The 27,338-nt window shown below is 55.2% G+C and overlaps 8 protein-coding genes across 8 annotated transcripts; 1 reads left to right on the forward strand and 7 right to left on the reverse strand.

The window, feature by feature from the left end:
• Nucleotides 1-408: 408 nt before the first annotated feature.
• On the reverse strand, nt 409-1,496 carry nit2 (putative hydrolase nit2; the record flags this gene model as incomplete). The annotated part of the gene is made up of 2 exons (XM_036635069.1): nt 409-1,410; nt 1,485-1,496. 2 exons carry the CDS (start codon nt 1,494-1,496, stop codon nt 409-411), a joined length of 1,014 nt encoding a protein of 337 aa, XP_036500569.1.
• A 423-nt stretch (nt 1,497-1,919) lies between these two features.
• CGCS363_v003221 (uncharacterized protein) lies at nt 1,920-2,548 on the reverse strand (the record flags this gene model as incomplete). The annotated part of the gene is made up of 2 exons (XM_036635070.1): nt 1,920-2,284; nt 2,365-2,548. 2 exons carry the CDS (start codon nt 2,546-2,548, stop codon nt 1,920-1,922), a joined length of 549 nt encoding a protein of 182 aa, XP_036500568.1.
• A 406-nt stretch (nt 2,549-2,954) lies between these two features.
• Nucleotides 2,955-4,287, reverse strand: CGCS363_v003222 (uncharacterized protein; the record flags this gene model as incomplete). Its single annotated transcript, XM_036635071.1, has 4 exons — nt 2,955-3,029; nt 3,081-3,229; nt 3,293-4,007; nt 4,078-4,287. 4 exons carry the CDS (start codon nt 4,285-4,287, stop codon nt 2,955-2,957), a joined length of 1,149 nt encoding a protein of 382 aa, XP_036500567.1.
• Nucleotides 4,288-5,821: 1,534 nt separating this feature from the next.
• On the reverse strand, nt 5,822-7,033 carry xyn1-1 (Endo-1,4-beta-xylanase 1; the record flags this gene model as incomplete). Its single annotated transcript, XM_036635072.1, has 3 exons — nt 5,822-6,061; nt 6,117-6,752; nt 6,806-7,033. 3 exons carry the CDS (start codon nt 7,031-7,033, stop codon nt 5,822-5,824), a joined length of 1,104 nt encoding a protein of 367 aa, XP_036500566.1.
• A 1,815-nt stretch (nt 7,034-8,848) lies between these two features.
• On the reverse strand, nt 8,849-9,292 carry CGCS363_v003224 (uncharacterized protein; the record flags this gene model as incomplete). The annotated part of the gene is made up of 1 exon (XM_036635073.1): nt 8,849-9,292. The coding sequence occupies one exon, from the start codon at nt 9,290-9,292 to the stop codon at nt 8,849-8,851; it is 444 nt and encodes a 147-aa protein (XP_036500573.1).
• Nucleotides 9,293-9,404: 112 nt separating this feature from the next.
• Nucleotides 9,405-11,138, forward strand: rps602 (40S ribosomal protein S6-B; the record flags this gene model as incomplete). Its single annotated transcript, XM_036635074.1, has 6 exons — nt 9,405-9,439; nt 9,638-9,683; nt 9,842-9,928; nt 10,034-10,396; nt 10,813-10,980; nt 11,043-11,138. 6 exons carry the CDS (start codon nt 9,405-9,407, stop codon nt 11,136-11,138), a joined length of 795 nt encoding a protein of 264 aa, XP_036500572.1.
• Nucleotides 11,139-12,004: 866 nt separating this feature from the next.
• CGCS363_v003226 (Ribose-phosphate pyrophosphokinase 2) lies at nt 12,005-13,499 on the reverse strand (the record flags this gene model as incomplete). Its single annotated transcript, XM_036635075.1, has 8 exons — nt 12,005-12,231; nt 12,285-12,322; nt 12,373-12,698; nt 12,770-12,864; nt 12,924-13,054; nt 13,145-13,171; nt 13,317-13,346; nt 13,423-13,499. The coding sequence occupies 8 exons, from the start codon at nt 13,497-13,499 to the stop codon at nt 12,005-12,007; spliced, it is 951 nt and encodes a 316-aa protein (XP_036500571.1).
• A 1,211-nt stretch (nt 13,500-14,710) lies between these two features.
• Nucleotides 14,711-27,080, reverse strand: CGCS363_v003227 (E3 ubiquitin-protein ligase TOM1-like; the record flags this gene model as incomplete). The annotated part of the gene is made up of 5 exons (XM_036635076.1): nt 14,711-14,805; nt 14,862-19,136; nt 19,187-19,741; nt 19,790-26,969; nt 27,033-27,080. 5 exons carry the CDS (start codon nt 27,078-27,080, stop codon nt 14,711-14,713), a joined length of 12,153 nt encoding a protein of 4,050 aa, XP_036500570.1.
• Nucleotides 27,081-27,338: the final 258 nt, after the last annotated feature.

Consider the following 27,338-nt stretch of genomic DNA (forward strand, 5'->3'; position numbering starts at 1 on the left):
TGCCGTACCCAGCTTGACCCTGCTCCTCGGGATTGTGACAGCTCACATGGGAAGGGGGGAGGGGGGGGCGTGCCGCGTGCCGTGGGCGGGCGGCTTACACCTAGATTCCAGGGTACACATCGCTTGTTTCCTCTCGTCAGTCAAACCATCCAGCTGGTACCTTTCTCTCTCTCACGATATGGAGAATAGAGGGGCCGGACGAAGGGGAAGGGAAGATCAGTGGGATATACCGGGGGCGTGTGCGTTTCCAGGGGAGGGGGGGGAGGGGGATGCGGTTGTGCTGTTCACAATATGGAAACACGAGACATGAGGCTCAAAGGCGGTGTGACGATGTGCAGCAAAAAAACGTGTCGTCAAAAAAAAAGGGAGGCGGGGGCAGCAGAGAGGAGGAGCAAAGGCAAGGACAACTCACGTGCGTCTGACCAACGGCATACCCTCGCGGATCCTCGTCCACTCATCCAAATCCACGTCGACGAAGCCAATGGCCCCCTCGGCGCCCTCCTCGGCCCTGCCGTCGGCGTCCACACCGCCGAGCTCCAGCCTGACGGCGCCCCAGGGATCGACGACCATGCTGTGGCCGTAGCTGCTGCGCTTCGCGTTGTGCGCGCCGACCTGCGCCGCGGCGACGACCCAGCTCTGCGTCTCGATGGCGCGCGCGCGCAGCAGCGTCTCCCAGTGCGCGGCGCCCGTCTTGAGCGTGAAGGCGGACGGGTACAGCAGGACCTGGGCGACGCCGGCGCCGCCGTTCTCGGGCAGGAAGGGGCTGCGGGGCGCCGGGTGGGTGAGGGCGAGGGCGGGCTCCGGGAAGCGGAGGTCGAAGCAGATGAGGGAGCCGACGCGGCCGACGGGGGTGGGGAACGGGGCGGTCAGGGCGGGGCCGGCCTGGACGGTGGCGGACTCGCGGAGGGCGCCGTAGTCGAAGAGGTGGAGCTTGTCGTAGGTCGCGGCGGCGTTGACGGAGCCGTCTGCGTCGATCCAGAGGCTGCGATTGAGGAGTCGGGGCCCGCCGCCGGGGGAGGTTGGCGAGGACGGGGCCGGGACGTGGATGCCGACGTTGACGGCGAGCGAGTGCTTCTTTGCCGCTTCTTGGAGGCCGAGGACGAAGGGGGATGTGGACTCGGGCTGGGCGAGGGAGAGAGATTCCTGGGGGCTTGAGGCGATGTAGTCTGCGGCCTCGGGGAGGAAGAGGACCTTGCGGGAGTCAGTGTGGATGTCGTCGTTGTTGGGACGTCTTTTGTGAGGCGCTGGGGGCGAGGGAAGCCATGTCTCTGCCCTCGTGACGCCTCCGAACGAGTGTTTTGAGGAAGAAAGCCGTACCTTTGCGCCACCAACAGCGGCCTTGGCGACTAGTTTCACGCACTGCTCGAGGTTATGCGCCAGCGACGCGGTTGAGCATATCTGGCCGACAGCCTGTGTGATGCCAAGACGTCAGTCGAGTTGCGGCTACACCACGTGGTCTTGCGTCAAAATATGGCAGCCCATACCGCGATCGCCATTGTCTGGGAGTAAGATGGGACGATATGTTAAGACCTGGGATTGTCCTGGGATGAGACACATGAACGGTGGGATCTGAGATGGTGTGGGTGCGAGTGTACAACACCACGTGGCGGGGAAAACAACGTTCAAAAGAAACAAGAGCCATAGGTCAGAGGTTGATGGTGGTTCATGCAAGTTTGACGAAAGTCAAGGTTGTCGTTGAAGGAGTGAGTGATGCCGTTCATCGGCATGTTTCCTGCCTTATCGCTTATCTCGCGGTGGGTTGCAGCGGGGTAGACTTGGTGTCGCCATCCCGACCATCTTCCCCGCGGTTGATGACAACATCAGATGAGACAAGCCTTTTCATCAATTAATTCGATTAAGTCAATCGCATTGATATGCAGTCTCTGCCCGGTCTGTCCTTGCCTGGCTAGTCTTTGGCCTCAGTACCACTCATCAGCATCGTGCTCCCCATCCAGCTTCCCCTCCTTCTCCAACCGCGCCAACGTCTCCTTGCATCTCGCAACCACGGCCTTGCCGTACTCCGGCCCGATCGGCGGCGAGGGCTTGCTGGTATCGTGCCTGAGCCAGGGAACCTTCTTGGCGCCTCCAGCCCCAGCGACGCCCTTCCTGATGGTCTCGAGCGCCTCGTCGTCGAACGCAGCCCCGAGGATGATGGCGCGGGGTGGGACGGCGTAGTTCCCCGTCCCGATGGCGCTCGAGTCCGGGTGGGACGGTGGGGTCTGTCCCGTCAGAATCGCCGGGATGATGGCGGCTCCCGAGGCGGGCGTCATGATGAAGTGGACGACTGCGTTTTGGGGGGAAAGGGTGTGAGCGGATCGGCCCGTCATCGATGCAGCCCGGGTGTGCCAGACGACTGAGGCTTACCTTCGTATTCCGGCTTCAGGCCTTCGATGACGACACGGCCGACGACCTCCGCCTTGCCGCAGACGATGACGGGGATCGGTGCCTTGGTCGTTTCGGAATCCATCCCGAGCAGTTCGCGCAGCGAGGACGGCGCGTCTTGTTGGTTCTCGGCGTCTTCTCTTGCTTTTATCTGCCACTCGTGCATATCTCTCTTGGGTAATTGTTGCTGCTGGTTTATTCTTGGATCCTTGGTTGTTGTTCGCTGCGAGTTGCTAAACTGTCCTCGTTTGAGAGGGCGACAATCGCTCTTTAAAGGCAATGTCTCACGTCAGACTCGGTTAGTCGCCGTAGTCCGCGGTCTTCAAAGTCGCCCTCGGTGCCGAAACTCCACGGAATTAACGCAGCGATCAATTGCTCCAAATCCACACTGGCGTTGGCTGCCGCATGGTTTTGTCACCCAATTGCATGAACCATTTCTCGTGTAATGGTTGTGGTCTTGATTCTCCAATTGCAGTCCTCTTAACTATTATGATTATGACGTAAATGGCCGGCTCCATCACACGACTGGAATTATGCAATGCTATTCCATATTTACATACCAGGCTAATCGCTTAGATCAGGCAGCCCAGACCGTTCTGGTACAGGAAATCAGACATCTTGCTCGTTACCTCAACGTGAGAAGTGCTCTGTTGGGCAGTTAGCGTTGTGTACATCCACGATACAAGGAAACAACTTACGAAAGCTAGGCCGTGTCCAGCCTTGGGAACGATGTAGGCCTCGAAAGCGCTGGCGTTCTGGAAAATCATACCCGACGATGCCGGGATTGAAGGCAGATCGGGGTTGCCGGTCGCGAGGCAGTTTCCTCCGCAGAACGGAATATCCCTCTCTGCAGAGAACGCCCTTGTTAGTCTGTGTGTAACAACAACATTCACAGCAGTCATGGACTTACCTCCAGTGACAATGAGAACAGGTCCCTTGAACGCGTTCGGCGACGCAGCCTCGCCGCCAACAGTCAACAACTCGCCCACCGTAACCGGCTGTCCCGCCTCGTACACGGCCGTCAGGATCTCCGGCTCAAAGTTGTCCGGCCCGAAGAAGTTGACCTGCACGCCGCCCTCGTACGCGGACGCAAAGTACCCGTCCGCGTAGTCGCTCAGCGCCGGCACCTGGTTCGCCTGGATGAAGGCGCCGCCGAGGATGAAGTCCGCCAGGAACGACCCGTTCTGCGCGAAGCCCGTCAGGATGATGCCGTCCGAGACGTCCGGGTACAGCGCCGTCAGCGCGTAGCTGTGCGCGGAGCCGAAGCTGTGGCCGACGTGCACGACCTTGGCGAACTTGCGGTCCTCGAGGCCGGGAAGGGTGCTGTCGCGGACCTTGTCGGTGAGGGCCTTGAGGGCGGCGACCTCGAGCATGGCCTGGATCTCGTTGACGGGTTCGCCGTGGGAGGACTGCGCGATGCCGAGGCGGTCCCAGGTCAGCGTCGAGAAGCCGTAGTCGTCGACGACCGGGCCGACGTAGCTGTACTCGCCGCCCTTGGCCGAGAAGTCCCAGTAGCTCCTGTCGAAGCCGATTCCGTGGGTCAGAATCTGGATCGTGACGCCTGGGCCGGCATCGGGTTCGCAGTAGGTCGAGGCCAGCTGGTAGGTTCCACTGACGTCGGCATACTGTTTGAGGTGTTAGTTGAGAGTTCTGGTCGGTGGGCAAGCTCCAGAGTGTTGGTTCGCATCGACTTACATCTTTCAGTACTGTCGCGGTGTAGTTGGCCCCTTGTTGTGAGAGGTTAAGCAAGAAGTTGGTCACATTGACGTTCGTCTTGGGAGCCTCGATATCGAAGACAGCGTTCCGTGCCGAGATGTCGACTTCGACGGTGATGTTCTTGCACATCCTGGCCGAGGCCAGAGCCGCAAAGGCCAGGGGTAGTGTTGTTGAAATTAGGTTTACCATTGTGATGAATTATGTCGCAGTTCGTTGTATGTAATGCTCACGATAGTTGGTCTGAACTGCGTCGTGATAATCCAAGACAGTAAAGAATTAGGACATGGACAAGGCTCGCGGGTTATATACGTAAAATGCCGAGACGCCGCGATCATCGTCCTTCTCTCCGCAACAGGCTGACAGGCAAATTGTGATGAGCCCCCAGACCCGTAGTCAGGACCCATCACCACCGGGCCAGCCGCCTGCGCACGCATGATGTCAACAGTCATTCCATAAGCCTCGGTATCGATGAATTGGGCTCAATGAACTCACCGTTTGAATTGCGACAAGCCAGCCTTGGCCATTCAGGCACCTGGCCGCAGTCCGGTCATCGTTCTAGACTTAACCCAGCCGGACTAACCGTCTAGCGTGGCAACGACTAAGCTACAACTTTTCTGGAATGTTTTGCATCTCAAAGGAACCTTGAGAGTGTAAACATGCTTTGTGAGTGGTATCTAATAATTCCATATCTCCTGCATGCTCCTTCCCGCGGAGGTTGTTCCGCCTTGACTGCTCTTCGCTGCGCCCAATCCCGAGAACGAGCATCGTTAGCCTTCAACAAGACAGCGAACAGATGCCCGGTAGGCTATTTGAGATATTTCAAATTCTCGCAGATCTCACTTCGCGTGCGCTTAGTGAGCGACTGCTAGCCCGCAACAGATGCGCAAGATGACGGCACCACCAGGTGGACTTCCACTCAACCCGTCCTAGCTCTTAGCGGCAACGCCTCAGCCGAGCGCCGTCGACATCAAAGACTGCTGGACCCCGCCATTCTTTGAAGCCCAACTTGTTAAGGTTATTTGTCAAAATCATCTTGGTTTACAAAAAACCCCATTGCAGACTGCAGGATCAAGGGTGGTTCGACAAACCCACAAGATGGCTCGAGGCACCTGCTTGCCCAAGCTCTAAACCATTGACAATTAGCGGGCCCTGTCACGATCACTAAACTGTCAAAGATCGCCGGGGAAAATGCCCGACACGTTGACGAGCCCATGGGCGCTGCTCCGCCTGACTCCGGCAGATGAGAGGCATTGGGGCTCCGATAGATCCGGGAGTATTAGTCAGGATGATCTGCAAGTCGGGCATAGTCCGGGCCAAATTGTGACGGATGCTGAAGATTGTTCTTCTCGAACAGATGCAACATCTTTTGTTTGATGCAGCTTTGTTCGCTCAAGATGTATGGCATCCAGAATTTCCATTGATGTTCAGTTGTTGAAGGGGCAAGCAATCCGGATCGTGAGACTTGGTCGTTGTGAGTGGGGACTCGAGACACTCTTATCGGGAGTAACCACCGGACTTCCTCGGAAAGCTGGTCACTTACATCAATCTGTCAAACGGCGCATTAGAAATTACAGAAGTCAGACTTGCGATGTCATGAAAGTAATAGTTATATATGTACGCGCACGTCCTTAGGTGACGTGCTAGACTATATCTTCCGAGTATTTACGCAGTCTCTCAAAGCTAAAGTGTCTTTCATTATGCATTATATGAAGCCTCTGGGTACTCAAAACAGCTTCCTGCTCTTGCCAGAGTCAAGTCCTCGTCGCCTTCTGCAAGGGGGAGCAGTCTTGTTCTTCAGTGCCTCTAGCGCACCATCGTAAGCCGGGTGCTTGCTGAAGTCATCAAACCAGAGAAGGGCCGCGCCCTCGCCCTCGAAAGTGTAGGGAACCCAGCTGAAAGGGTCGTAGAAGTCCCAGATGGTGATTCCGACGCACGCGGGGACTTGGACACAGGCTCCGACGGACTATTTGATGTGTTAGTGTCATGCAAACTTTCGAGACTTGTAGTCCTCTGCTTACCGCCTTATAAGCCTCCTTCTGCCACTCCAAGTTGGTCTCGTTGACGGGAAGCTCGATCCTAACGTCCAACTCAGTCAGCGCGACCTCGACGCCGAGCTCGGCGTAGCTGCTGATGACCTCAATCTGCTGGTCCAGAGTCGGCGCGCGGTGGGCAACCAAGTGAGCCTGCATGCCGATGCCGTCGATCCTGATGCCGTCGGCCTGGAGCATCTTGACGATACCCCTGGTCGCCTCGCTCTTGGCGCTGACGCTCTCCAGGTTGTAGTCGTTGTAGTAGAGCTTCGCGTCCGGGTCGACCTCGGCCGCCGTGCGGAACGCCAACTTGATGTAGTCTTCACCGAGCACCTTGTAAAACACCGACTGGCGCCATGTGCCGTCGTCCTCGAGCGCCTCGTTGACGACGTCCCAGGCGTAGCAGCGGCCCTTCCAATGGCCCGCAACGTTTGTAATGTGGCGGACAATTACCTCCTCGAGCTCCTCGGGTGTCCACTCGGTAGTTTCGACCCAGGGGGCCAGCTGGCTGTGCCAGACGAGGGCGTGGCAGCGGAGGAGTTGGCCATTCTCCTCGGCGATGGAGGAGACGATCTCGCCCTCGGTGTAGTTGAAGACGCCGGGCTCGGGCTCGGTGAAGAGCCACTGGACGTGATGTTAGTTGATTCAGGAGGTACTTGACGGAATTGGTGACTGACCTTCTGTCCGTTGGTCGGGGTGGTCTGGCCAAACTCATTGATGTCATCCAAGATGGCATCGTACTGGGCGTAGGATGCCTCCAGACCTGCGCGTTCACGCTGTCCCGGAGAATCGGTCGCGGCACCAAAGTAAAGCAGGCCGGCTTTCTTGGCGTAGTACTCGAGCTGGGCCGAGGCCAGCGGCAGCGACGCCGCCAGCAGTGGCACGGTGAGAGACTGGAGATGCATGATAACCGCAGACCGAGCGAAAAAGACCTTTCTCAAGAGACCGAGACCGGGAGGTGAAGGAGAACAGGATCAGCAACTCCACGTCCACGGGAAGACAACTCAATTCATATATGCAAGGTCCAATGCAACACCGTTCCCCATCTTTACCCCAATTTCTCAGCCGACGGGACGAGAATGCTCTCCGGATCACCCAACATGGCGGAGCGAAGCCGGTGATATTGCTAGCCCCAGGTGACGTCCTCCAAGTGAGGAGAACCTGGTCTGGCGTCGCCCACCGTCTTGGGCCCAAGACCTGCAGGCCTGCCTGGGTAGCATTCTTGTTGGTTGGGTAAACAAGACAGAGGGCCGCTTGGCCCGTTGGACTCAAGACATATGAGAGATGGTGAAGGGAATACCCGTGATGTGGGTTATGAACCATAGAACAGGAGCTCATTCCGGCGAGAACCAGCAGTTTAGAGGTGCCGGTTGAACAGAACCAATAGCGCGACCACGGCTAGCGGGTGACAGGGGTCGTCCCTGGCATGAACATCTCCATCTCCGGCTGGGGCGAAGGGAAACCGGTCAATCAGGCTGTCTGCGGTTAAATTAGAGTTGCAATTGAGAGATGCGCCAGCTATTTATCCTAATAGCCACCTCGGGTAGTCCCCAACGTTCCCCCTCACGCAGTCCGCGGAGGTGTGGAGAATCCCTGTCGGACATGAATTGAACCATTGACTCGGTGATGTTGTGACGGCAACATTTTTCTACCCTCTCTTGGCTTGATGTCTTGGTGATAGCAACTTGTCGGTGAAGGCCGAAATCAGAACAGTAATAATATCGCCATGGGGTGGAATTCTGGTCAATCTGGGTCAATTGGGCCCAGTGCCAAGTCTTTTGGTCGGTAAGGCATTCAACGGCTGGTTTCAATGCGTGTTTTCGTCTGCTGATGACGCCTTCTCTTGACTGGGTGCTGCTACAATAGTGGCCTTTTTTGCAGTCGATCTCAGGTGCAGATGGATTCTCGTTTTCCTCCCTAGCTTCCTGGTCTTATTATTATTCTCGTAAAAGCCGTCCATATTTCTGTGGCGGCCACCCTCTTCCTCGTCCACGTCCTTGGAACCCCCAGCTCGGACGGGATGCGCCGCAGGACGGCTGGGAATGGCGTTCACATGAACGAAGTAGACGCGTGAGGAGCGAACCTTTGTTCATGCGACTCCACACTTGGGAATTGCTAGTCTCTTATTGACATGCGCTCCGTGATGAGGGATATGTCAATACTCTGACCGACGCTCTCCACCAATAGACTCAAACCCGGCCTGCCCTTGTGTCGTGTCGGCTGCGAATCTCGATGGTTTCGAACGGCGTGTCTTTGTGGTTTGTACGCCGCTTCGTGGCTGAGCGACATCGCAAGGTGTTTCTGACTGGTGTGGCCAATTCTTGCGCGCCAAAGTTTGGTGATCACCATCACTCAGCGTTAGCCGAGCAGCACGTATTGTGAAGTACCAGAACCCGGCACGTTTCGTCGCGGCAGTTTTGTCTGCGCATGCCAGTGATGTTCATAAGGATACCTCTTCATGACCGCTGTTGTTGATACTCTGCCAATGACAGAGCCCACTCCACCTGACATTTCCTTGTTGTGAATGTATCAAAACGACCTAGCCCCCGAGAGATGCATTCCCGGTCTCGTTCGACGGTCGAATGTTGGGCGGTCCAAGGCGCATGCAAATGCCTCCAAGAGGGCAACTCGTTGCACATGAGACCCACCGCTTCGGTCTTTCTCCAGAAGACTCAAAAGTTGCTTCGACGACCTTGAGCCGTCGTGAGCGACAACTTCCCCTATGAAGTATGCTCTGTCCCGACGGGCTCAGGCCGCTGCCCAAACATGATCTTGTACTTGACAATCTCAGCAATTTCTAGCTCCTCCTCCGTCTCGCCGTTGGCACCGGTCTTCGCTTGTCCCTTGCGGCGAACAATGGCCATCGCCTTTGGAAGTTTTTTGACTTCACCGCTGAGTCTCTGGTGCTGACCGACGTAAAGAAAGACTCGCTTCATCCAGGCTGTGCTGTCATCTCCAGGGTGGTATTCCGGGAATACAATCCTGCCAACGGGGACCTCAGGCGCAGTCTTATCACCCTCGCCGTCGGCATTGAAATGAGGCAGATTGATCGTGCCCTGCATCTCAAGCAGTGCAAGTCCTGATGGAGTCTTGATAGTTTGCGGCAATGGGTCGTCAGACCCTGGAGAACCCTTTTTGGGCGGGTAGATCTTGACTTCCGACATGGCGGGTGATCCCTCGAGGTGTGTCGATGTGTGAAGTTCTCAGAGGCGGCGAGAGTGTATGATGTCCGCAGCTGATGATGAACTTGTCAATGAGATGGTCGAAGACTTGAAGATGTCGAGATTACCTAAGAAAGAGCGTCTGGCCAGGTACGTACTTTTCGACAACCTGAATCACGTGAGAGAAAGCTCGATCCACGTCGACTTGCCGCCGCCAGACCTGGACTGGGCTCAGTCCATTCTGATTGGCCGGCCAGCTCCCCAGCCCTGAGGCCCCTAGCGACACACACATCTCGAATTTCGGCCATTTTCACTTTTCACTCCTTTTTCCCAACTAACCGCAGCCAGTCGACAACTTCACGACCCTCATCCCCAACCCGCCGGCAAGATGAAGGTAAGATATCACCACTACCCACGAGCACGACGACCAGAGAAGGAGAATTGTCATTATGTCGATTCAATTTTGCTGCTGTCGCCGCGCGACCGCCAAAATTTCGGCGGGGAAAACTTTCGAGAAAATTGACGGGCGCTGACCATTTTCCCTCCAAACAGTTGAACATCTCCTACCCTGCCAATGGCAGCCAGAAGCTCATCGAGATTGAGGATGAGCGCAAGCTCCGTGTCTTCATGGAGAAGCGCGTACGTTCTTTTCTCTCCCTAGCGCGAAAGACCTCGTCGACACCGAACAGGACGACCCAAGTCGAAGCGATAGACAACAAAAACATGGACTAACAACCACAACAGATGGGCGCTGAGGTCCCCGGTGACTCCGTCGGCGACGAGTTCAAGGGCTACATCTTCAAGATCACCGGCGGCAACGACAAGCAGGGTTTCCCCATGAAGCAGGGTGTCATGCACCCTACCCGTGTCCGCCTCCTCCTCTCCGACGGCCACTCCTGCTACCGCCCCCGCCGCACCGGTGAGCGCAAGCGCAAGTCCGTCCGCGGCTGCATCGTCGGCATGGACCTCTCCGTCCTTGCCCTCTCCATCGTCAAGCAGGGCGAGGCCGACATCCCCGGCCTGACCGACGTCGTCCACCCCAAGCGCCTCGGCCCCAAGCGCGCCACCAAGATCCGCAAGTTCTTCAGCCTCACCAAGGATGACGATGTATGTGTGCTCCTTTCGCAGTGTCCCCGCTCCGGGAACATCAGCCACTTCGTCATCGCCTACCAACGGTGCTGCGGTGGAGGATTTCAGCAGACCGGGTAGAGTGTGAGAGACGGGACCGTGTCTTCCCATCCCTTTTCCTTCCGGAAACCCCACTTCTTGCTCTTCGTTGCTTTGCTTTTCCTCAGGAACCCAGAATCTTTTCCCGACCCGAATACTTTTGAAGCCCACGAGAGCTCAAGATTTGCGTTACGAAGAGAGGAGGACCCTCGAGGGAACTAGCAGTCAAACATGAGGAAGAAGGGGGGCCAACGGAAAGAAGGGGGAAGGGAAGCACGCGTCGGCTTTTGCTATCCAAATCACAGACCCAAAAACTGCAGTTGCTAACCTAGGCACTTCTTTGCCGTAACTTATAGGTCCGCAAGTACGTCATCCGCCGCGAGGTCCAGCCCAAGGGCGAGGGCAAGAAGCCTTACACCAAGGCCCCCAAGATCCAGAGACTCGTCACTCCCCAGCGTCTCCAGCACAAGCGCCACCGCATCGCCCTCAAGCGCCGCCAGGCCGAGAAGGTCAAGGACGAGGCTGTACGTCATCCTTCTACTTGCTCTTCACCCCTAGAAACATCGACGCTGACTCCCCTCTGCAGAACGAATACGCCCAGATCCTCGCCAAGCGTGTCGCTGAGCGCAAGGCCGAGAAGGCCGACGCCCGCAAGCGCCGTGCCTCCTCCATGCGCAAGTAGATCTAACCCTTGCGTATGGCGTTGGTTCAGGTGGGAAAAATGTGAAAAGGTAACGAATCACTACTTGGGGTCCCTTCTGGTTTCTCTTGCATCAGGCGTGGGAACGGGAAACGTTTTTTCAAAAAAGACGGGGAAAGAAGGATGCGGGACTGGATTAAGTGTCATGAGACCAGTCTTGAGTTCTTTCCTCAGTTCACGAATGTAATAGGGCATTCAAAATGGAAATGCATCCTTGACGCGCAAATACCACAGCGATAAAAGTTTTTGTTTGAGATGTTTCATGATATGTCCCCTCGCATCTTCCTCGCCCGTCGTAATCCTGATATGCTCTCCGCAATATCTCCATGTCAAGAACGCTCATCGACCAGATGTCTATTAGCCGGGGAGATCTTCGTGGGCTTTGCCTCCAGAAAACCCGATCCACATATTTGATGTGGGCCGTTGCTCAACTTCAGGGTCTAAAATTTTCTTACCCCAGACTCACCGCCTGTCTCCAGTTGGAGCCATGGGCTGAGACCCACCTTTGGCTTTCACAGATGCCCAGCAAGTGAGGTCGACGTTGAAATTAGACGTTTAGTAGACATCAATATGGGTATCAAAACGTGAAAGACGATTTTTATTCTACCCCGTGGTATAAGTTCACATGAACCTGAATTTTCTGTCTAAAGCAGTTCGTAATCTGCCTGAAAAGCAACCTTGCCTGAATGCTATTTTGTGCCGTGACGCCCACCCCTTTTTTGAGAAAGAACAAAAAGAACAACGATGCCCATGATATTGTTCCAATCTTGAACTACTGCTGCTGCTGCTGCCGGCCCTTGGGAAAGAAACCTCAAAAAACCATTTGGAAATAACTATCCCGATTTCTCCTACACGGGAACGTGGTTGAAGAGGTAGCTGACGCTCTCGCCGTTGTGGGTGCGGCGGATGGCCTCGCCAAGGACCTGGCTGATGTCGATGACGCGCAGCTTGGGGCAGCGCTCGATCTTGTCGCCGAGGGGCACAGTGTTGGTCACGACGATGCGGGACAGGCAGCTGTTGTTGAGCGTCTCAACGGCGTTGCCGCTGAGGACGCCGTGGGTGACGATGGCGATGACTGGGACACTGGTGAGCATGAAAAACGATATCGACGAGAAGAAGAAAACCTACCCTCACGAGCACCGGCGTTGTTGAGAGTCTCAGCAGCCCTACAGCACAATTAGCAGACGAAAACATCGTCAGTGGCACGGTTACGTACTTGGCGAGGGTACCGCAGGTGTCAGCCATGTCGTCGACCAGGATGGCGATCTTGTCTCTGACGTCTCCGACGAGAATCATGCGGCCGACGACATTGGGGCGAGGGCGCTCCTTGTGGATCAGGGCGAAGCCAGTCTCGAGACGATCGGCAATACCGGTGGCTCGCTTGGCACCGCCGGCGTCGGGGGAGACGATGACGGTGTCCTCGACGCTCATGTTGGACTTGATCCACTGGAGCACACTAGGCTCGGCGTACAGGTTGTCGACGGGGATGTTGAAGAATCCCTGGATCTGCGAGGCGTGAAGGTCCATCGTGATAACGTGGTTCTGCGTGTCGCAAAGACGAGCGTCAGCCCTCGTTGTGTCCTCATTACCATTCTCCCACCAGCAGTACTTACGCATCCCGAAACCTGGAGCATGTTGGCAACCAGCTTCGCGCTGATCGGAGCACGACTCTTGTCCTTCTTGTCCTGTCTAGCGTAAGGAAAGCAAGCTGTGTATCTCCTCGTCAGCAGGCAAACCCCCCATGATGTAAAATTCGGTGGCACTGACGAATGACGGCGGTGATTCGGCGGGCGGATGCGGTTCTGCAGGCGTGAATCATGATCAGAAGCTCCATGAGGCCATCGTTGACGTTGCCAGGCTCGCTCGATTGCAGGATGAAGACATCCTCGTCGCGGACGCTCTCACCAACGGTGACACAGTAAAGACGTCAGTTCAAAAATGCTCCCAAACTCAAGCCGCCCATGTCGGTCGAGAGATTGTTCGCTAACCTGGTTTCTTGGTTGGAGTAGTTCAGACTGCAAGGAAGCACAGCGGTCAGCCATCAACTGCGACAATCGGTAATGCAAATATTTTTCTTGTTTTCGGTTTTTATTTGGGGCAGTCGGCGCGCGCGGGAGAATCATGATCGCTCGGCGGGGAGGAAGGGAATCGGCGACTCACCTCATAGTCTTCGCAAGAGGAATTCCAAGACTGTCGCGGCGCAAAATTGCAGGTCAGCAAGAGCCATTTTTCGCCAAGCCGTTCAATTGAAGAAGGAGAGACAAACCGCTGTGCGACCTTCTGGGACAGCTCCCCGTGGGAGCTGCCCTTCAGCAGCTTGATATCGTTCGCCATGTCCCCCATGAGGTCGGTCGTAAGTGTGACGACGGGAAGAAGAGGAGAAAAAGAAAAGAGGTCGAGAGGGGGCGGCTGGTCGCGTAAATAGGCAAGGCCTGCAGTACCTGCTGATGTTTGCAGGCTAAGGTCGAGTTGATCGGCGAATCGAAACGCAGCGCGGGGTCACGATGGAGGGGTATGGCTATCGGTCGTTTGAAGTCGCACCCAGTTGTCTTTGAAAAGTGTTGTGAGACGTGTGGTGATTGTGCGCCAGACTAGCACAGCAAGATGATCTCTGGGGTGTGAGAATAAGAGGGTCGCGTTCAGTTGCCGACAACGAGGTTGCAGATTTTCTTGTCAATTGTGAACTTTGCGGTTGTCATCGGAGAATACTGCGGGAGGGAAAGGGAAGAGAGAGAAAAAAAAAAGGGACTAGCGCCCTGCCGTCATTGTTCCGCCATCGCTGAGAGGTCAAAATGGTCTGTGGGGAACAAGCAAGGGTCCCCAGGTCCTCGGCTCTCTTCACCTTTGACCATCTTTTGAGCGCTGGTCAGTGGTCACCATACGCAGTACTTTCATACAAAGTCTTCTCTAAAGAGTTCTGTACTAGATGAACCACTCTAAACGCACTTGGTAAGAAATGAAATTGGGATTTACAGAAGAAAGAACAAGCCACGTTACCACTCAGCAACGCCAGTAGTTCCCTATTCTGACCTTCGTATGGCTTGCTCACTTACAGCAGATCCATGCCTTTTTCCCTTCGACCTTTCCTCTTCGGAAAGGGCCGGGCTGGTCGTCAAGCTTTCGACCACTCAGATGGATTTTGGGGTAGCAATTTAGCTGCAGGCATCAACCGTCGAAGCTCTGTCACAAACTTTCATGTACTTTAGCACAGAACCAAGAATTGTCATCTAATGGACTTGTTGAGTACTCTACATACTAAGCCACCAAACTCAAGAATACTACCTTGTGTTCCAAGCGGCCTGCACTCCGCAAGGACACAGCCAGCATCTCGCGTTCGGGACCGAAACAAAATGAAATGATGAGAGCATCGGGCCTTGATCGCCTTCGCCTCAAACATATGTACATGCGGCCCAGGGTCCAATGATGATGCATCTCCGCTGAATAACACACACAAGTCATCCACTCCAGTAACCGTGTCCTGTGTCGCCCTTCCTCAATAATGCAAATGCTCACGTAATCGCAATTACCATGGTCTATGTCTGCGCGTTCCCGTCTTATGCAAAGCCGAAGTAGTCGCTTCCCGCCGTGATGGCCTTCATGACTTGTGCGCGAAGCGTCTCGTAGCTCTCGTACTCGGGGAGATCAAGTTCTGTGTAACTCCGTTAGTCAACTGTCATTAATGTAACATCTATGAGGAACACTTACGGTTGAAGCATGTGTGAGAGCTGGGAAGGCGCTCCTTATTGCCGTAGTCCCGATGGATATTGAAACGGTTAATTCCATTCATGCCCTCCAATTCCTTGAATCCATTGAGAGGCACCTTACTGGTGCCGGTGACGAATTGCAACAGCTTAGCCCGCTCTTCCTTGTCAAATGACCGAATCGCTCGCCAAAACCACTGTATTTGCTGAGAAGATGGGGTGTAGTTGTGGTACTCAGTGTTGCTCTTCCAGTCATCGACGTCAATGTCAGGCAAGCCCGAGATGAGCAGTTCAAGCTCCTGCTCGTTGAAGATAGAAATGAGGTCGGCCGGAATGATGTCGTGGAAACCCTTGAGGAAGTGCTCCATCTGTTCCCGGACCGAAGAGAGAAGCTTGTGCTCCACCACTAGTCTTACGTAGTCGTGCTTGTTCTCCTCGGTGACGGCAATGTCTCGGCCGTTGGGGCACAAGTCTATTGTGCGAGTCACGCCAAACTCGTCGTCTTCAACAGAGAAGGTCTCGGTGATGATGTCGGTGATGTCATTGTCAAGCATCCATACGAGCGACTTGTAGTAGTCTGGGTCGAATGACTCCATATCCTTGACAGATACAGACTTGCCAAGGATGCGCTTGTAGACTGCACGGCTGAAGTAACAGTCGAGGACTCGGCCCTCGTAGAGAGCTTTGCCGATGATGCGTCCAATGAACTTGAAGAACATGAGATGCTCATCGTTGATTCCGCTGAGAGAGTTGGGGTGGAATGTGGTGCGGTCGGAGGAGACGGGAGTGAAGAGTGCGTAGTTGGCGTCGAACATCTGTCTGGACAGGACCTGGAACCATTCGCGAGTCACACCTCCAGCGTCAACACCTTCTTCATTGTGGAAACGAATGTTGAGTTTGCCGTACTTCATCTCATCGCCAGTCTTGAAGTAAAGCGACTTGAACGAGTCGTGGAAGACATGTTCGCGACGGACGGAAAGCTGGAGCGCGGGGAATGACGGCCGCTGGTTGCTGTTGGACCGGCTGTGGACACTGCGGTTGAAGTAGTTCCGCTTGTTGTCGAACTCCAATACCTTGGGATTCTTGACGAGGAGCGCAAAGGTTCCCGACATGAGCTTGGGGCTATTTCGCACGAGCTCGTTGAGGATGCGGCGATGGTCCTCTGTGAAGGTAAAGAAGAGACCAGCCATGCGGTTCTCTGGGGGAGGACTAGAGAGCAGCATCTCCTTGCTTGATTGGGCCTGCGCCTGAGGATCGTCGTTCATGGCGGTGTTCTTACACACCACCATGAGTGACTCGATAAGAGGCAGCAGAATCGTGGCAACATTGACCATGTTCTCCCTCTGGCGGATGGCGCTGAGACAAGCGCTTAGCTTTTCCCACATGGTGGAGAAAGTAGAATTGTGATACAGGGAGGTAACGAGGTCCTGCTTCTCCGTCTTGCTTGCCTCAGCCTCCTCATTACCGGTCTTCTTCTTGCTATCAAAGAGATGGTCCAGGGCAGTCAGAACACGAAGAAGCTTGTTCTGCTCAGATGCTCCAGGAGAGAACTTGGCAAGAGCGACTCCTTGGATCTCGGTTCCTGAGGTTGCCTTCTCAATATGAGGGAGAAGTTCATCAAGATCCGCGACAATGTTCTCGCTAAGAAGACGAGCTTGGCGGACCAACTCTTGTCCGAAGGTGGCCTTGGCTCCAGGAATGGCAGACAAGTTCTTGATGGCTGAGATGGTGTTTTGGAAAGTCTTGGAGCTGCATTCACGAGCCACGAAGATCTTGACAACCAGCGTTAGGTTGTGCGGCGGAATGATCGGGACTTGCATCTGCTTCGGCCCCTTTTGGCTTGCATCCGACTTGTCGTTGCTCTTCGTGCTCTCTGCCTCTCCAGCAGCCTTGGGTTCTTTGCTGTCGACAGCGGCAGGAGGCTCTGTGGCCGTCTCAGCTGACGGGTGCTCTGTGGATGCTTCGCCAGCCTCTGCTGCGTTCTCCGCGGCCTTCTTTTTCGCGTCTCGGGCGGCTCTCTCTTGCGCATCCTTGCGTCTGCGCTCCATGGTTGCCAGAGGCACAGTGATCTTATTCAACAAATCGGCCAAGTATGCCATGACCACTGAGCTCTCCATGACCAAATCTCTGTCGAGGAGAGTGAGAAGAGAGTTGATAGCGTACTTGTGAGACTTAGAGTCCTTGGTCTTGCCTTTGCGGCTGAGCGTGCGCTTGAGAGAGGACCCAACCGTTTCATGCTCCGTGAGAAACAGCATAGGAATGTGCGGGTTCTTCGCTGACAGATCCTGCAAAAGGTCCAAGCACTGGTGAACAACCATGAGAGGGGAAATTTCTGAGTTAGGCTGATGTTGTCCCGCGGGAATGAGCGATGTCAGAGTCCGCTTAAGATTCTGAGGCGTCCTCGGGTCGATATCCTTGTCCTTGGGCTTCTTGGCCTTCAGAGAGAGCTGGCTGAAGCTACGCTCCACAGCATCCATGTCTGTGCTGCCTTCTTGGAGAATCAGCAGAATGGTGCTGATGACCTCGAGGCGGTTTTGACGGTTTTCACAAACATCAGCCAGCACGCTGAAGAGATAGTTGCGGATGGAGCCGATCTGCGAAATGAACATCAGACGCAGAAGGGTAGCGACTCCAGGCTTGTCGAGCATCTGGACAACTGTCCTGCGCTGAACTTTGTTCTCGTTGTTCTCCACAGAGTCAGGTTGCGGCGGACCAGTACGTCGTGCGGCTATAGGCGGGCTTCTGCCCGTGACGGCGGGATGAACGGCATGCTGTTGAGCAAGGAGGCGCGCTTGAGCAGCCATTTCAGGAGGCAAGTGGTCCATGATGTCCTCTCCTTGGTCCATGAGCACCTGCTGACGCAGTTCTGGAGGGAAAGTCAACAAGATACTAGCTGGGTCCATGTCCACTGCAATCTGGTCTTGTCCTGCGGTCGTTGCCTGACGGCGCTGTTCGTCTCGCTCGCGCCGGCGGGCCTCTTGTCGCTCTTGTTGAACTATTTCGAGGCGGAGATCCTCAGGGAGGGCATCGAGGAATTCTTGGAAGACCTCGCCTTGCTCGCCGGCGGCATGATCTTCGCGAGCCTGAGAGCGCCGGGTGCTGACGGTTTGAGCGATGACCTCCTCTCTGAACTCCTCTGGGAGAGCAGCCAGGTACTCGGGATCAATGCCAAGCTCCGTCACATCGACTTCCTCACCCCTGATAGTTGTGAGAACACGGTTGGCATCGGCAGCCGCGTCGTCGGCAGAGGGCACAGCTGGCTCCTGGGTCTCAACACCTTCCATAGCATGTGGATCACCTGCGGATTGCTGGGCTTGCTGGGCAGACGCTGAGTCACGTTCGCCAGCGGCGGCAGCGGCAGCGGCAGCTTCGGCAGCGGCGCGTTCTTGTTCCTCACGCTCTTCGGCCTCCTTCTTCTCGCGAGCCGCCTTCTCTTCGGCTTCCTTGGCTTCCTTGAGCCGTCGTGCCTCTTCCTCAAACTTCTTGCGCTCCTCTTCACGGATCTTGCGTCGCTCCTCCTCCTCGGCCTTGAGCTTCTTCTCGAGCTCCATGGCCGGCGGAACAAGCTTGGAGAGGAGAAGATTGATGAGCTTTTGAGCCTTCTCCACGAAGTGGGCACCGCCAAACACCATTCTGGCTTCTTCTTGATACCGTTCAAACGTCGACTCCGGGGTGAACGCAACGGCCTGTTGAGGCTCGTGATACGTCGTCTCACGGCGGCTGTCTGCTCTAGGCTCGCGAGGAGCGACATGGTACTCACGCACCTCTCCACGTCCATTCTGCGTGATGGAGAGATGAACGGCAGGCTGTCCGCGCATGACTGGCAGGGATGCGACGAGGTCGTTAAGAATCGCAATAGGACTGTTCGACAATTGCGCACCAGGGCCGAAAATCTCGGGAGGCAGACGCAGCCCAATCATGCCAGAACCGGGCGGGGGTCGAGGGGACGACTCTCGGCCTTGACCGTTGCGGCGCAACAGAGGGTTCACACCGTCGTCGACATTGTTAGGCACAGCGCTGGGCCTGTGCCGCGGCGAGAAATAGCTCCTGAACTCTCCGAGTGGATCACGGCCGCTGCCAACCATAAAGCCAGGCGGGAATGGGCTTCGGTGTCCATGACGGTGGCGATGAACGTGATGAGGGTGGCCACCAAAAGGCTCAACAACCAAGGTATCCCAGCCAAGAGCTGCTGGTAGATTAGGAGGTGGATGGTCGTGGGGGTATTCTTCTTCGTAGATGAGGTCGTCTTCGTCCATATCCTCGTCGTCGTCTTCGTCATCTAGTTTTTGTTAGCGTTGTCAAAGGGTACACGGGAGGCCGGGGTCTCACCATCGTCATCGCGCCCGTCGTCAATGTAGTGATCGCCAAGATCATCCATGTCGTCGCCTTCGTAATCCTCAGGATCCATGACGGCCCGAGCAAGATTGTCAATGATATCTCCAGGTTCCATGCCGTGCATATGGGCCTCGTCAGCGTCCTGGATCTCGGCTTCATAATCGACATCTTCGTCGTCGTCATCTTCATCGTCCTCTTCCTCGTCTGTTTCTTCGCTCTCCCATCCAGAAGCGCCGTCGTCATCAATGGGGTTGCCATCTTCGTCAACAATCTCCTCAACGACGTCAAGATGATCTTCCATGTCCTCCATATCGTCAGAGTCCATTTCATCGTCTTCGCTCATCTCATCGTCATCTTCATCCATGTCATCGTCTTCGTCCATAATGACCTCGACGACGCCAGGTTCTCCGCGAAGACCCTCAATCTCACCCATCTCGCCAAGCTCTTCGTCTTCGTCGCTGACACCTTCACCGTCATCGGACACGTCTTCGTCGCCATAGTCGAGCTCGTCGCCGTACTCGTCGTCATACATCTCTTCATCATCGTCCTCTACAATCATATTAGCTAGATTTTACCTGGATTCAATCAGAATCTTACCGTCTTCATCTTCCGACTCGTCATCGCTTCCGCGAGGCTCAAGCATGCCCAAAGCGGAGTTGCGGTAGAGGTCTGGCGTTTCCTCTCTATCGTCATCCATATCGGACATTGAAGATGTAGAGATAATCTCATCGTCCGCAGTCTCGGGAAGAGATGCCGACGGGAGGACGTGGGAGCGGCTCAGTTCCTTCGCAGTGTCTGTCAACACGCGCAGCACTCTGAGTACATACTTAATGGCACGCTTGACGCCGGCGTGGCCCAAGTCAACCTCGGCAATGGAAGAGGTCAGCTTGTCGAGGTAGCCCTTCTCATACATCATCCTGCGCAACTGGGCTTGCGATCGTCCCTGAGGAGAGTCCAGCGCACGTTGGGACGTCGACTCCTTGTCCTTCTCACCGATGATGTGGTTCATCAATTCGGCAAGACACTGCATCTTGGCGTAACGCGTGTCAATGGGCTCCTCTGGGGTAGCGGCACGCTCGTAAGCCTTGAGGATTGTGTCCAGAACGAATTTGCGGACAAAGAGCAAATCAGGCTCATCATCGTACTCGAAACGGTCGCGGTTCTTGTCGACGCCCTTTTCTCCAGTTTTGGCTACCAAAGCGACCAGTACTTGTTGGGCCTGGGCAGATGTTGCTGCTTTCTTCTTGGACAGGATGCTATCGCCGCTGTCGCTGAGGCTACCCTGGCAGAGGAGGTCGTGAATGAGGTAGTTAAGGACACTTGACCGAGGCTTGACAGGCGTGTTCGTCTGCAAGGGGGCGCTCCGCTTGAAGTTAATGAACTCAACCTTTGTTTGATTGTAGCTTTGGAGAAGTTCCGCAATGCAGTTGAGCAGGAAACAGCGGTAGATGAAGATGGGATGATCCTCCGCCTTGAAAACGGGTTTGGAGGATTTCTTGTCCTTGTCCTTGTTGTCCGCAACGTCTTGGCTGTCAGTAGTGACGTCTTTTGATGCGGTCTCCGAAGTTGAAATGCTTGCAGATGGAGTGGCTTTTAGATCCTTCGCAGGTTGTGCTGCCTCCTTGTCGTCGACCTCGCGATAGTTGAGTAGCTCGCAGAGGAGGAAATGGATGATGCCATGGGGGTTCTCGACAACCGGACGCTTTGATTCCGCTGGCTTCGGTGCATCAGCCATCTCCTTGTCGTCCATCTCGGTTGACTGCTTGACATCGTGAATAGACAAGTCTTCCGTAGCCTGTACAGCAGGCTCCACGCTCGCGTCCTTGACTGTCGTAGCGGTGTTGCCCTCCGTCTCAACTTCCTTGAGTGCTAACTGATGGGCCCGCGTACTGCCCTCGCTTCCCGGAACATAACGAGAAAGCTTGGTTAGCTCATTGGTAACTTCCACGAAAAGATCTGGAGACCGCAGCGCGAGCGGTGCCATGTTGCGCAAGTAGGTGCTGAGATCCAGGTTTCTCTGAGTACGCTGGGGATTTTCGAAGAGGCTGCGCACCTCAGCGCGCATGATTTGCTTGAGCGTCTCTTCGTCCTCGACAATGTGTCTCAAGATAGACATGATGCTGCCAGTGGTCTTCGTCTCTTTCAAACGAGCGGCACCTGCCCCTGCAAGTTGCTTGGCCATAACAAACAAGCGCTGGAGATTCTTCTTTTCTCCAACCTTCTGCGCGATAGAGGGCTTGCGCGTGAGAATGACAATCACGCGAAGGACGGAGGTAGCAAGTGTCTCCTCCTTTCCAAGAACAGGAAGCAGACGAAGTATAGCCTCCAGCAAGTCATTGCGCTGACTGTCCGAGACGATTGGGTTGCGGTGAGGAAGGACCGCTGGCGTGACAACCTCATTTTCGTTGGCAGGCGGTTTCCATTGAGCCTCAATCGGCTGCTCATCGTATGACAAGAGCAACTCGACGATCAAGAGAATGTATGGGATCCAAGGAGGCAATTCTTCGTTTGAAGTAGGCAGAACCTTGAGATTAAGGAACGACACGTACTCGTCGACCTTCTCTCTCAATGTATCGATGTTGCACTTGAAAAAGCTCTTTTCTTGCATCAAAAGAGCCAGTAGATGAGCATAGGCAGCGATGCTAGTTCCGTTAGACTTAGACTCGGTATCGTCGAACGATAGTGAAGTAAGGGCGTTGGCCAAGGTTGCGCCAACCTCATCCCGGACTTCATCATTTTGCTGGCGGAAGACCATAGCGCTGATGAGCTCCGAGAGCTCAATGGCTGACTGCGGGTGTGCTCTGACGATGTCCAGGGATCGGTCGATGAGGTTTTCTCGCAATTTCGCCCGCTCGTTGTCGAGTTCTTCTTTGGCTGTCAACCGGGTCTCTGTCTTTGTCTCCTCAGGGGGGTTTGCTGGCGCAGAGGTGCTAGACCTTGCTTGAGTTTCGACGGCCCCTGCAGGGCTTTCGGTATCAGCAGCGCTCCACTCAGCCGGCGGTGCTGGCTCTGCCTGGTCAACCGGCCCTGTATCATCAGGGATACGGTCCAAGACTGCTCCGGGCCTGCTGGCGAGATCCTGGTCAACATCGACAGCCATAGCGTCTGCGTCGGTGGGAGTCGCAGAGGCTGGTGCATCTTGCTGGCTAGAGGATCGCGATGGCTCAGGACGAGTAGGCGGCGCGTACGCATCCTCGGCCGGGATGGGATTGCGTCGTCCGGCCTTGCCAGCCTTGTGAAGGCGGCTGTACTCAAGAGCCCATGACTGATTGCCGTTGGCTCTAAAGACTGCCTCACGAGCAAGTTCTTCATCAGCTCCATCCTCAATCAAAGAGTCGATCAGCCCGGTGTGGTTATGCCAGCCAAAGGGAACTGCAGTCTTCTTGAAGACCTCAGACACGGGCTTATCTCGGGAGGAGCCTTCGTTTTCGGCGGTGGAAATGATTTTGAGGATCTCGATGATTTTGGCCACCGCCTCAGGCCGCAGCTTCTCGATCAAAGTGGTCTCCCAAGTCTCGCGGATCACTGGGAGGACGGCCATGCGAACCTCAACGACAATCTGGTGGGAAATTGGCGTCTCGGGGCGTCTCTCGGATGTTCGAGGAAGAAGTGAGAACTGCGTCGTAGAGTCTGCAATGTTTTTGCCATTGACGAGTGCGGCAAAGAACTCGAAGATCTTACCGAGTCCGAAAGAGGCAACCCTGGCACTGGCAGTGGTGCCCGCGTCGGAATCGCCAGATTCTTTGCACATCTCTGACTTGAAACGTCGAACCATTGAAGTGATAACCTCGAAGCCGCCCTGCTCTACGAAGGCAATGAACACCGGCATAATGATCTGAACCGAAGATCGGTCGGCAGAAGATCGGGACGTGTCCATCAGCATCTCCGTCAGAGTGTGGAGCATGATAATCCAGTAATGATACTCCTTCGCCGTGGGCTCAGTCAAGGCGACAGAGGGCCTCAACTGGTCGAGAATTGTTGCGGCAACTTGCCTAGCAAGATCGACATGCTTTGGCCGAGAGTAGCCGTCACGCTCGCGGCGGGGGAAGAGTGCCTTGCCAAGCTGCTGGAAAAAGGGAAACGTCGACGGCACCATGGAATGAAGAAGAATGCGCAAGGTTTCGTAGTTGCGATACCTGGACGTGGCTTGCTCCTGCTTGGTAGGTACCTTGTGCTGAAGACTGTTTGGGCTCGCAGTTTGAGCGGTGGTTGCGGCTGTACCAGACGCATTGTTCTCTGGCGCGGTACCATTCTCCGTGTCGACTTCCGCAGTCACTTGGGGAACCGTAACATCGCTTCCGGGTGCCGGCCGCTTCGCCCACCAATGTTGAGGAAGCACATTGTGCTCAGCACCTTCCTCGGCCAATACAGCCTTCAGAAGAGGTCCCAGTGACTTCAACAAGTCTAGATAGTAGTCAAAGACGTTGATAGCGTACAACTGAACCGAGTTGGAGCGCGGCGACGACGTAAAGCACTCGTAAAGTGTCTTGATCAGCGACTGTGCAGTAAGCAAAGCCTTGACCATCTTCGTGCCTTGTAGGACGAGGTCCTGAGTCTCCGTATCGAAGCTGCGCACTTCCTCGACCGTCAACTTGTCGTCAGGGCTGAGGAATGGGGCGAAGAAGGGAGTGTCCTTCTTGTGCTCGGCAAGCGGTCTCAGAATCTCCACTGAAGCTTGCGCGCGCTTAAGAAGGGACGGCAGACCAAGCACCGGGGAGTGTTCAACTAGCTGTGAGATGACGAGATGCAATGTTCTAGAAGCATGGGAGTCGCAAAAGTCATGCGGCAAACTGGGAAGCTCTGCAATGTCCAGCAACAGCTCAATACCACCATTGCTGATGAAGTATGTCTTGAGCGTGTTGTTATTGAAGTACGCCGAGAGGAAGCTGGACAGAGCGTAGACGTAGGGAGTGATGTCGTCGTAGGCAGTAGCAGACGGGGACGATTCATTGCCTGCGGGCTTCTCCGCCTTTTCTGATGGCCCAGCTGCATCCGACATTTCCACGTCCAAGTCGGTCTGTGCGGCCTTCTCCTTTTCTTTCGACCCAGAGGTATCAAGACGGCTCCTCAGGCTCTCGTCTGCTGCAACAGGCTTCTGCGTTCCATCGTTCAAAAGGAGCTTGGCCCCCCAGTTCGCAGTCTGGGCCTTGTAAATGCCGAGGGATCTGACTCTGGCAACCATATCAATAACCGCATTCGAGATCGGGCGTCTCAGGTGAGGATGATGTCTTGCAAGCTCGTCGAAGCTAGCACCGACATTACTGGCGAGATGCGGGTCGGTCTCCATTGTGTTGACGTGGGCGGGACTCTCAAAGATTTCCAGGAACGACTCGAAAGCTCGCGAGGACACCACCATCTTGAGACCGGCATTGTTAAGGCAGATGGAGTTGAGAACCTGCGGAACAACGTTGATCGCGTCGGATGTGGGCAGAATACCCCGGGCCAAAGGACGATCGTGTGAAGAGGCCAGTTCGTCCTGCGGAGGAGGGTGAGGTCTCTTATCATCAGATTCAACATGGACGGAAGCGTCGGAGGAATCGGGACTGCTGCCGTCCTCGTTGTCGCCACGACTTGCAGCTTCCTGCTCCTCAGACTCTGGAGGGGGCTGCACAGCTGGCTGGTTTGTGACAGGCTGGCTCGTGATTGCCTCGAGGTAGCTTACGATCATGCCAGACTCGGAAATAGCAGCAAAGCTCGTGGGGTCATTGTTGATAAAATCGCTGAGAACGGTGACCGTGCTAGTCCAAAGGACCGAACCGAAGCGCTTGGTATTCTGCATAATCTCTCGGAGGCTTCCGAGCAGTTCCGACTTATCCACAAGGTTGCGCAAGAGTCTGTCGGTGTTACCGCCATAGCTGTAAGAGTTGGTCATGATGTGATGAATGAACTTGAGGACCCATTTCAGGGTCTGCTGCTGGTTGTAGGGGATCTCATAATCGACGATTTGGCTCTGGTTTTCAGGCTTGTTTCCTTTACCTGCCTCAACCAACTGCTTCGCCTCCACGACAGTGGTGACCAGCAGGTCAGAGATGGCATCAAGACCGGAGCCGTTAAAAAAGCTCTGGAAGGCATTCTGGTAGGACCAGATTAGGTTGTCAATGAAGGAAAGGATCATCATCTGGTTGCGCTGGGCAACGTCGGATCTTATCTTCAAGATCTCCACCAAAATGTCCATGAGACCTGCGGTCACCATCTCAGCACCAATTCTAGTAGACATGGCAAGGTGAGTCGTCAGAGAGAACAGCTTTGTCCGCCACTCATCGACTTCCGTTGTTTGAATGCCGCGATCGGGCTCATCCGTCTTCATTCCAGCAACTGCCTTGCGAATAACATAGAGCAGGATACCGTGGTTGACGTTGGCATTGAGTGCTGACAAGACATCCTGGTATCGGGCCGCGAAGTTCGAGATGGCCTCAAGCAAGGCCAGAACAATGGACTGGAGCCAAAGGGGTACTTGGATTGAGCCATCAGCAGGCGGGTGAATGAGCTCCGCCAACTGGTAGGCAAGCTGGTAACGTCTGGTCTCATCGTTGTCGTGACGCAGTACCTTCTCGACGAACGTGGTCTCTGGATGGATGTACGCGAGATTGTTGATCGCAAGTAATCTGATGGCTAGGACTTGCTGCCTTGACTCGGTGCTGCCCAAGAGAGCCTTGGCAACTCTCAGCCGGTTGAGGACCTCATATTTGGCAGAAGCCGGCATGTCGGCCGGACATCTCGAAAGCAGATCGTAAATAGAAGTAGAGGCAACGACTGACTGCGGAATGTCAAAGATTCTTTGACTTGAGCTGGCGTGATCATTCGTTGTGCCGGGGCTCCGAACGCTCAGAGGCGAGGTGTCGTCTGCGGCAGGCTGACGGGCCGATCTGGGCGTGTTATGTTGAGATCCAGCCGTCGTGCTGCGTCTCAGAGGAGTAGGCGTAGTAGGGACACTAGACGCAACCCGATCCGCAGGCACAGGAACGGGCTGTTCGCGAGTTGTTGAAGGTGCAGTGTAAGAGACCTTGATGTCCCCCCAGCCATGCCAACGTGCGTTGTCTGCCGTCAGAACAGAGCCCAGGTCGTTGGCGAACATGACAGCAGCGTTCTTCTGGCTCGAAACCTGGGCCTTTTCCTTGCCTTTGGAAGCCGATGTGGGTGTGCTAGTAGCCACGGGATCCGAGAGGCTTACGATAGGAGTCTTGGCGAAGGGGAGGGCAAGAGTGTGGACACGATCCAAATCGATCTGGTAGTGGTTACCCAGAAGTGCAGTACTGACGGTGCGCGAAGCGTTTCCTATGCGCTTGACGGAAGCCTGATACCGCTGAGCCAGCTCGGAGCTGACGCGAAGGGTGGCGAGCAGAATGGACAAGACTGTGGTATTGAGCAGCTTATTCAGGACCATGCTGCTGGAATAGATGCTCCGGTTGCCGCAATGCTCAAGCAGCACACGGGTGAAGTTGAGGACAGCCTCGATGAGTTGCCTGTCGCCATCTTGGTTGTATCCCAACTTGGAGAGCCGCTCGGTATCCCATGTCTCGTCGCCGTACGATTCAGTCTTGGTACCTGTGTTGAGAAGCAGCTCGCAAGCGAAGTCGCGGCCTTGAGGGCCCTGGTCGAGGCTGTAGGTGGTGCAGAAGCAGTCCAAGATGTTGTCGAAGCGGTTGAGAAGTGGGATCCAGTGGTAGAGATCACCTCTGGGGAAAGGCCATCTCGTCGGAAACTTGGCCAAGTGGTCTGGGAGGAGGGGCAGGGGTGTCGAGCATGCCGACGTGACGAAGTCCTTCAGCCATGGAGACTGGGCGAGGTTAGCAAGGTGACGGGCAAATGAGGGAGGTCTACGAGTTGGAGGGGAACTAACCAAAGTCTCGGCATGCTTAGGCTGCATCTGCTTCGTTATCTTCCCCATCGTGGGCGAGGGCGGCCAAGCCGCAGGTTCATAAGTGCAGCCTTGCTAGCTAGCCCGTGCCGTAGAAAGAAGTCTCGTTCGCGCAACAGGGTATGTCGTAGGCGGTGGCGCAAACGGAGTGGACGCGAAAAAAGGTATCTCTTTGGATGGCGTCAAGGGATATTATGGAAGACGTTAAGAGTTTTGCAGTCGTGAAGTCGAAAAAAGGCGACCGGGTGATGATGGGAGAGCTCGGGTAAGGTCGATACAGAGAGGTGC

Source organism: Colletotrichum siamense (assembly GCF_013390195.1).
Source record: "Colletotrichum siamense strain Cg363 chromosome Unknown KSG_Cg363_contig02, whole genome shotgun sequence".
NCBI classification, from domain to species: Eukaryota; Fungi; Ascomycota; class Sordariomycetes; order Glomerellales; family Glomerellaceae; genus Colletotrichum; species Colletotrichum siamense.